The following is a 10,072-nucleotide window of genomic DNA, read 5'->3' as shown; positions in this document are numbered from 1 at the left end:
CCGTTCTTGGATACGTGGTGAAAGTCGCCGGCCTATTTGTTTCGTTACCGCGAACGCGCTATCCTTCTTTCTCTTTTCCTCCATTTAACATTATGCATGTATTTCTTTTCTTCTTTCTATCTTTCTTCTTCTTTCAAATGCTCACCAGCTCTGTCTTATTCTCCTCTACACTCCTCCACTCTCGTCTTCTCGTCCTTGTCGTCTCTTCACCTCTTCCCATGATTCGTTCACCGTATACATCGCGATGTGTACTGATGACGACGTCACCGCCACCGCAGGCACAGGCCTAGTTTTCGAATCCGCGGCACCGATTACCCAAGGCGAAACCTCTCTCGGTTCTCTGACCTGAGTTTTCAAGGTCGATGACGGGACGTCTCTCCTACGGATACCAGTAGAGAACATCCTGGCAGCGACGAAATTTACAAGTTGGAATACAAGTATTTCGTGTTCTGCTTCTTTGATTCCGGACGTAAAACTTGGGACAAGTATGGAGGACAATATACGTGACCTTGACATGAGTACATTGCTTGATGATGAGGTATACTAAAGGAAACGATATATTATGATTATAAAATATATGATCTAAAGTTAGCTAGAACATTAATATAATTATATAATTTTGAAGATACTAACGTGTAATTTGAGATACTTTTCGAGAACTGAGAATCTCAAAATCCTATTTAGGTCTCTACAAAATTGTTTCTTTTAAAATGAATAGTAAGTAAAAATAATTAGAATTTAATACCGTATAATGATTTGATGTAAGAGAATAGAATATCAATTTGCATCTCAAAGCTTTATGCTTTCTAAATGTGATTAATGTAACTAGATGTATATTTAATGTTTCAATTTAAAAAATTAAAAAATTTTTGTTATTTCCATTTAAAATAATTCCATAAATTGAAGAAATAATATAAATAATATAAATACTAGTTATATCAAATTGAATTTAGCTTGAAGTATCTGTAATTATAAAATATTTTTAAAACAATAAAAATTTACTTTTTATTGATTTTTTCATCAAAAATATAAAACAAATGTTTCAATAATATTATGAATGAGGATGTATGCTAAAAGAAAAATGATTTATCGAACATATATTTATTATTATTTATTTTATTGATTATTGTTTGATTATATTGTTAGAAATAAATTTTAAAAATACCTGATCAAAGATTTTTGCACATCATAAAATATTAATTTTATATCTCTATGAATTTTCCTGTAAATTTTAAATTCCTAAAGAAAATTTTAAAATGAAATTCTGTTTCGTTAATTCACATATTAAATTAAATTATATATTTGTGTCCTATTCTTTACATCAAACAATTGTTTCATTTTACCAATGAAAGAATAATTGTATATATCTTATCTTGATAATGTGTTCTTTCTTTACTTATAAGAACAATTGCAAAAATATGTGTTTTTTTTCTTGTTTTATAGCACATATATAATTAGCTAAAAAAAACCAGAAAAATGAAATTATATGCATTGACATTATATTTGTCATAAGATTTTATAACTTTTATAATATTCATTTTTGAATAATGTACACAGATTTTAAATATAAAATCTTCAAAAATTTTAATAAAAATAATATATATAAATATTAAAAAAAAAAAATATGAATAATGAGTCAATCGCAAAGAAATCTTCACTTCAGCTACCAGACGATTTTTATCGCCCTTGGCACAAATTAGCAAAAGAGATTGCATTTCGAAAAGCAGATCAGACATATTCCTTATTGAGAATATATGTCATGCTAAGTTCTTTTCTGCTTATCTGCTCTCTTTCAAAAAGCTCTTCATTTCTATGATAAATATATAGCCAATTTACCAACAATTTTTAATTTATAGGCAATCACAAAAAAATGTCTTTGATATATTATTTGTCTGGGAAATTATATCTGAAATTAAAATCAATATTAATGTACAAAGGATAAAAAATAATTAATAAGAAGCAAACGCTTTAGAACGAAAAAATTTTTGTACCTGTATTTTAATCTGTAAATCACATTCACTATTTTTTTCGAATAGTTTGCATACATGTAAAAAAAAATGTTCGACTACAGATTTTAATGCATCCAGAACACACCGGAAGATTGTTTAACATCAGTTTTTTACCCATCATTTATTCCACACTTTTAAGAAAAAACCATATAGATTATTGCAAACATTCAAATCGTTCCACATAAGGGTCGTTTTTATAATATAATCGTTCGACGAGTTCGACGGTAATATCACTCATTCGATTCGTTTTTATTTTTTATCTTATATCTTTTTTAAGATGCTTCGTGTATTATAGTATCGTTATTTACGGAAAAAGCCGGGGAAAATTCGAAGTAAAATATCTCTATCGTAATCCGTGATTATCCATGTTTTTTAATTCTCTGATGATGACATATTTTTTTTCTTTTTGTAAATATCCATTCTATTAAATCATTCATTATATATATATATACACATTTAATTCTCAAGGTTTTTATTCATGAATCTATTTGTCCTTTAAAATTCAAACTTCGCGGTTTTTTAACACAATAATTAGGACAAATAATATACTAATTTTAACTAGTTTCTGATTTCTTAATCCATTGACTTTCTAATGAAATATTTTTAATATGAAATCATAGAAAGTACGAACGAGTTCTATCATCATGTCAATAGATGATAGACGTCCAAGTATTTATACGAATGAAATAATCAATCATGTAAAAAATCAAACGTAAATTGACATTTCTCGCAACAAAGTTCATCGTAAATCACTTCTTGCAGAATTGCACAAGGCACAGTCATTTTTTGTAGTAACAACGAGATCACGGTTATTCGTATTTTGTCGATTGACGCATCAATCGTCAATACTACATTACGACTACATTATGAGACATTAATTAAAAAAAAAAATTTCACAAGAACGCGTCACAAACGGCTTAATCTATTACTTTTTAGAGCCGTTTATTACACGTTTAATACTCCACTTTATAATTGCGTAGAGTATTAAAATATAGCTCTTAATTAATTTAAAATGATTAAAAAATTGTCAACGTATCATTACAGAAAATCAATGAACGGACGGAGAAATTGAAAAGATAGAAACATCATTTCGAAGTCGATCCAGGATAATAATAGACAACTGCTGGTGCTGGAAGTTGCCAATGTGCAGCATGTAGTTCGATCAGTTGTAAAAGGGTCTTTCTGACTGACGGTAATATCGTATCTTCCGCGAGAAAGGCATCTCTTAAACTTCCAAGTAATTGCTGCAATTGGACTGGTAATTCAGCATCCAAGTCTTTGCCGATACATGTTAAGATGAAAAACAAGCAGTCAGTCTTTAACACATGAAAAAACACATGAAAAATTATTTATTTATCATATATGGATATCAAATAATGAATAAATTTTTGTATTATTTTAATTGTGTATTGATACTTATGTATTAAACTTACTTCAGCTAAAGAATTTACAACTGGAGGTTGCAAACAATCTTGACAACATTTCCAAAGCAATGTGAGAAGAACACGTCCGGGAGGAACACCCTCCTGTTGTGTCTTTAATTGAAGTTGCCTTCGTTTTAGCTATAAAATCATCCATATGGATGAGGATAGATATGTAAGTATAATCAAACATTCACAAATAGCAAAAAGTTTATTGGTTTAATGCAACTAATATTGTGAAATATAATTTCAAATAATTTTAAATAAGATAATTTAAAAATCGTGATGGATAAAAATCATTTAAATTATGGATGTGAGTTAAAAATTTATTAATGGTTAATTTATATAAGATAAAAAAAATTTATTCTACCTGACAATACATCTCGTTCAAGAATGTCATGAAAGCGGAATAACGATGATAACTGGATCCATCATAAAGTATTTTAACTCGATCTTGATACCATTGTTGACATGTATTTAACAAGGATTCTAAGAAAGTTTCTTTACTTTCTTTCTACATTAAAAAAAGAAATTCTATGATAATCATGAATTTGAAATTCGTCTTAATTAATAGTGTAATATTTTATAACAGTGTAAATATAACAACCTCAATAATAGTGATACAAATTTTCGCTGCAGGTTCAGCATACTTCCGGTTCTCGACAACTCTCTCCAAAATATGTCTTACAAGTTCCATTAAAGCTCGAGCATTCAATAAATTCGGATCTAAATTTAAAAAAAAAAGAATTAAAAATTTAAATTTCAATTAATAAACATAGATATTATAATAAGAATAAGAATAAATGTTAAATTTAAAATTATATATTTAATTTTTTATAATTACCTTCGATAGCTTTTAGAAGTGTATCCTGAATCACTGTTGGAAATTTCCCGAGTTCAGATGCGTCTGAAATATTTACTGCTTTTGCAGCCAACACATCAGCTGCATTCAAACTTTTCGATCGTTTCAATCCATAAGTAGAGACAAAGGATAATGATTTTATAAGTCTGCCAGGTTTAGCTGTGTTCACTTTGACATCATTTTGATCTACATTGAAGTGGACTCTACCTGAACCCTGTTTCATAACATGTGTTTAGCACGCGATACTTTCACATTCATCCTACGCACATTTATATTTCAAGGTTTTTTACAATCTTAAAGGCAATTAAATATTTTATGTCATTAAATAATATAAATATAATAATAAATTAAATCTATAAAAATTAATTTTTTTATAAGAAGATAATACTAAAAAGTATATTTAATATTTTATATTTTATATTCTACATTTCTCATAATATTTCAATTTTTATATTATTTATTTTTTAGGATTTTTTCATTTATGTTTTTGTTGTTTTTCTTACTATTATAGTATTTTCTTTTTTTAAAAAAATTAAACTTACTTTCCAAGTTCTATTAATAGACAATTAATATTATTTTGTAAAAGAAATTTATGATTACATGTAATATATTTCCACTTGATGCCGAGGTATCGAGTGGATGTGACTGTCGTAAAGCAGATCCCGTTGAATGATGACTACTCTGAGAGTGACGTGATGTCTGATGATGTTGCTGAAGAGTATGTTGTATTTGTTGTTGCTGTTGAGCATAAAGATATCGATGTACGTTTCCACTTGATTTGCTGTGTTGCAAATAATATGGAGATCGCTCTGAAGCATTTGTCCGAGACCTGAATCAAAATTATTAAAATATCAATCATAAAATATCCTATTGAAATTATATTTTTTTTTTATTAAATATATGTTAATTTTAATCATATTGCATATATTAATTTATTTATATTTTTGATCTTTTAAAATTATAAGGATTAAAGAAAGTTATAAGTAAAAAAAAGATATTACGTTCCAAATATGTTATACTCAAATTGAAATAGAAATATAGAAATAAGAAATAGAAATAATTTTTTTCTTAAAACATGAAAAAGCAAATCTTTCTTTTTTTATATATAAAATACTGTAAATAATTTATTGTTTTTTATATTAAAATAAAATTTATTTTCAAGATTTCAATCTATAATTTTTAAATAATACTAATCATTTTTATAAGAAGTTTATATTTTATAAGAACATCATACTTTCTAAACATTTTTCCAAGTATTCTCAATATATCGACCAGACCTTCTTAACTTAAGTAAGTAGTTTATACTCACTTAGAAGGATGCGAATCGTTCTGCTTCATAGTGAACTCCTTAGCATGTACGTTTAGCCGTGGATTAGTGATACTCGCCGTAGTTCCTTCCGTTCTTCCTCCTAAAAAATAATATCAACTGTTAAATGTTCATTAAATTTATTTGAAAATCTTAAAAAAGGATATAAAATTTAGAAATCTTATTAAAAAATTAATATAAAATATTAACCTGGAGGTCGATAAATTTCCAAGGAAGGCTTGCTTTTTAATGTGGTTACGTTATTATTGTTGTTGTTATTGTTATTACTGCTACTATTATTATTATTATTATTTCCTTTGTGTGGAACCGCATCCCTCATCTGCAAGATTAAACAACAAATTAATTTCAAGCAATCACTGTTCAAAAATGCATCAATGATTGTTTACAGACATCTATATATACTGTTCTAAATTAATTTCACTAATAATAGAAAGACAACTGTACTTTACATTAAAATTTTCCTAACTTATTGACCATATGTTCAGATATGTATTACTGTATCGATCTATAACCTTCATAAAAATTAAATTGATAATTGATTCTCTCAAAAATAAAAACAATTCATTTTAAAAATCTTTTACAAATTCAATTCAAAAAATTCATATAAATAGATATAAAATTCATTGTACAATATTTTTAAATATATTTTAAATAAATTAACCACTAAATTAATATACGAATTAAACATAAAAAATAATAAATATTTTCTAAATTTTGTTCTATGTATCATACATATTAATTATATCATTTATGTACTTCATTATATGTATATAATTTCTGTATAAATAATTATGGAATATAAATAATAAATATGGAAAGGAAGGAAAAATATGATTTTCGGGGATTAAATTCGATTATCTCATAGAAATGTTTTACAATAGTCCCTATTTTTCAAAAAATATACTCAAAAAATGTGCTCGCAACAAAGAGATTACATAGTATTTCGATAGGCGAAAGACGCAGTACCGAAACAAACAGAGGAGACTCACAGTGGAAAGCGTGTGAAAATCATCATTTCCAAGGGCGTCGAGAGAGTGTCGGATGGAAATCCTGGTCGCGATAGGGTGGCAGTGAGGGCGGGAACGGCAAGGTGGCTGGCAATACGAGCAGTAATGACAAACTGTCTATCAATCAGCACGTGCCACACAAAAATCTCGCGGGTTTCTCGCGTTTTCTCGTCGAATTTTCTTCCAGCTTTTTCCGCGTTGTCGCTCGGCCGCGCGTTATACAGCCGACTCTGATGACTGTCGACTAATAATAGACGACACGGCCACGAGCGAGCGAACGAAACGAACCAACGAATATACAGCCACACGATACGAGCTTACATACGTATTAATGCGCGCTGCACCGCGCTAACAGTGGACTGAAATATCCGACGAGAATCATCCTTGATTGTGTGTCGACGAAACACGTTTTTAGGGTGGATCCGAAAATTGTCGAACGCGAACGTCCACGCTTCTCTTTGATGGTACCCGGTTCTGAGCGCGTGTTCAGTCACCTCTTCGAAGTACATGTAGTAAAAATCGCACTGAAGAAGTAGGGAGTGACGATTAATAAAAAAAAAACTTATTGTATTTAATTTTTTATGTTTTTCTTTATGCAGAAAATTATTTTTTCTTTATCTAAATAAATTAATCTATTATAATGAGATTATCTTCGAGATGTGATAATTAAAATATTTTAGAAATTTAGGAATTCTTGTAGTTTATATGTATGGAGTTTGCGAATCTAAACTTGGTTAATATTTTCTTAGAATTAGCTTACCCTCTATTGATGCCAACTAGAACTTTTTTACTAAAATGGATATAAAATGTGTGGTATCTTCTCATGCACGATTAAAAAAGATTATTCATCGCTTGTTATTTTACGTATAATATATAGTATTAAATAAATTAATAATGATATAAAAGCACAATGCCTGTAATTAGCGAAAATATTAATCATAGATATAGATATAATATTTATATATATTATAATATATCTTTTATCGATATGCAAATCCACAATAGTATCATTAGATAGTATCAATAGAAAAATTAAAAATGAAGAATGATGAATCGAAATACAAGATTTCAATTTTTTTATTGTAATGTAATTTTTATTGTATTATAATTTTATTTTTATATTTCATAATAATAATACTTTATATTTTAATCTTTTTTTTTTTTAAATTATAATACAATAAAGATTTTCAATTCCTAATTAATCTAATATCTAATAATTTATCTAATATCTATTAAAAGTGAAATTAAAAACACACGAAATATTTTGGCCTCAGTTCCATCTCCGTTTGTGTCTTAAATATCTATGACTAATGCAATATCTTGTAAATATATTCACCATTCTTAGATAAAGAACATTTTTATATTATACTGTCCTTCGTTTTACATTATCTAATTTTTATTTTATTTCCGTTTTCATTAATTAACTTACCTTTGTTGCTTCTTCTTTTGCATGAGACAAACGTGCAACGCGTACCATTTTGAAGACTAATTATTCGATTACAATGGTTGAAGAGATCAACGATTCTGCGACCAATTACACTGTACGTTTCAACAAATAAATTTAATAAATTTTAAAAATGATATAATAATAATTTTTATAACTTATTCTTATTATATAAAATATTTCTGCGATTGTTATATCCAGGAAATGCGTGGCTTTTTACAAAAAAATGTCAAAAATGTAAAATAAACTTCCTATAGATAAGTTTTTTTATTTAAAAAAAACAACTTTGAAAATCCATAATGTTTTATATTTGATTAAAAAACTTCAAAAATAAAATAATAATTTTTTAATATCTTATTAGTATAAAAGCTGTTCAAATATATAGAATTATACATATATATTTTCAAATTACATTATAATTCCTTGTAATTTATTATTTTTTTTAACTTTTTAAATATTAATAATATTATATTTATAATTGTAAAATTATTTCAATTGATTTTCGGTTATATGTAATTACAGAAATATTTTATATTTATTGTTGAAATAAAAAAATCAATGTGTAAAAACTATAGAAAAAAATATTTATAATATATATTTAATTACTAAATTTCTAATTCTCATTTTGTATTCAATTAAGTCTATTTTCAATATAGATACTAGATATTTATCATCGATAGTGTAATTAATAAAAATTAATAAATTGAGTTCAATTAATTATAAATTTTTACTAACCTGTATACATTGCAAAATAACGAAAAATTGTTAAAATTACTTCAAATTTGAAAAACACCTTCAAGATATTAAAGAATTCGTTGAAAAATTTTGAAATAATCGTTCGTTCGGTTAGAATTTCGTTTTACCGGCGCAGAAGACCGGAAGTGAGCCGCGGCACTGACGTCTCGATGCTGGCACTCGATCAACCGATTCGAGACGACCGCGAACTTGTATTCAAATTATCATGATGAATCATCATTGTTTCTCAGCAATTATATGATGAACCTAAATATGATTTTTAAATTTATTTATGATACAATTAAAGTTTACTATTTTCTTCAAATTTTAAATATTTACACAATATTTACAAGAAAACTAGAAAACGATAATATATAAATAAAAATGAAAAAATAATATTAAATTTTTAATAATATTAAAGATTTTAACATTTAAAAGTACCACATTCTTCAAAAAAAAAAAATAAAAAAATGCTAAATCCTATTTCTGCGCAATAAATTTTTTTTAATAAATTTTCATTCAATTCTTCTATTTTTTGTATATAACTGTAATCTAATTCATACATAATTAATATATAATTGATTCATATATAAGTATAGAGAAAGCACAAACCTTTAATTCAAATAATAAACTTTTTTTCAATAGAAATCAATGCTTCATATGTACGTCAAATCAAAATCTTTATTTCACACTTCATATACTAAATTCAAATGATATTCTTTTTTACGATGCAAATTTATTTAACGAAATTGAAATTAAAACTTTATCTTCATATATATACTAGATCCACACTCGAATAAGATCATAATAAATTTTCGTAATCAACACTTTAAACATTTCAAGATGACTGACACAACTTTACTCAAAACAATCGATTCTCGAGACCAACATCGATGCGAATGCTCGACACTTAAAATTGCGACGTATGTACACCATCGATCTTTAACGTGCATGTGACGCGTATTCACACCTTCGGATCATCATGGTTTGCCAAAAACGGAAGAATACATGCCTCGAAGCGATGCCATTTACGCGTACACATATTATGACGATTGAGCTGGATCATCTGCAACTCATTTGAACGTCCATGAAATATTAACCACGCACGGTCGCACCCACGCGAATGACGCTAGTTCTCCATTCTTGTATACATGTATATACAATCAGACATTAATATGACACACGTTGTGCATAGTTTAAATGTCCTTTAAACACAATCTGTTGTTTGCCAATATTTTCAGTTTCACAATAGATACTACAATTGTAT

The 10,072-nt window shown here is 27.1% G+C and overlaps 1 protein-coding gene and 1 long non-coding RNA gene across 4 annotated transcripts; one reads left to right on the top strand and one right to left on the bottom strand.

Annotated features, from left to right (window-relative positions):
• The first annotated feature begins 397 nt into the window (after positions 1-397).
• Positions 398-3,411, top strand: LOC133665785 (uncharacterized). The gene is made up of 2 exons (XR_009829069.1): positions 398-538; positions 3,054-3,411. It is a non-coding gene; the product is annotated as an uncharacterized LOC133665785 (long non-coding RNA).
• Positions 1,968-9,951, bottom strand: LOC107993847 (ras guanine nucleotide exchange factor P). 3 transcript variants are annotated; one of them, XM_017050478.3, is made up of 10 exons: positions 9,818-9,951; positions 8,056-8,165; positions 5,809-5,938; positions 5,602-5,701; positions 4,893-5,121; positions 4,275-4,506; positions 4,038-4,156; positions 3,801-3,944; positions 3,443-3,571; positions 1,968-3,325 (listed from the first exon to the last, which is right to left on the bottom strand). In XM_017050478.3, the coding sequence occupies exons 2-10, from the start codon at positions 8,101-8,103 to the stop codon at positions 3,095-3,097; spliced, it is 1,362 nt and encodes a 453-aa protein (XP_016905967.1). In that variant the 5' UTR covers positions 8,104-8,165; positions 9,818-9,951; the 3' UTR covers positions 1,968-3,094. The 3 variants fall into 3 exon arrangements, with proteins under 3 accessions (XP_016905967.1, XP_016905966.1, XP_016905968.1); XM_017050477.3 differs by lacking the exon at positions 9,818-9,951 and adding an exon at positions 8,806-8,948; XM_017050479.3 differs by lacking the exons at positions 8,056-8,165; positions 9,818-9,951 and adding an exon at positions 6,609-7,130.
• Between the last annotated feature and the right edge of the window lie 121 nt (positions 9,952-10,072).

This window comes from Apis cerana, linkage group LG3 (genome assembly GCF_029169275.1).
Source record: "Apis cerana isolate GH-2021 linkage group LG3, AcerK_1.0, whole genome shotgun sequence".
NCBI classification, from domain to species: Eukaryota; Metazoa; Arthropoda; class Insecta; order Hymenoptera; family Apidae; genus Apis; species Apis cerana.
Note: the sequence above shows the minus strand (reverse complement) of the source record. Positions and strands in the feature narration are given on the sequence as shown.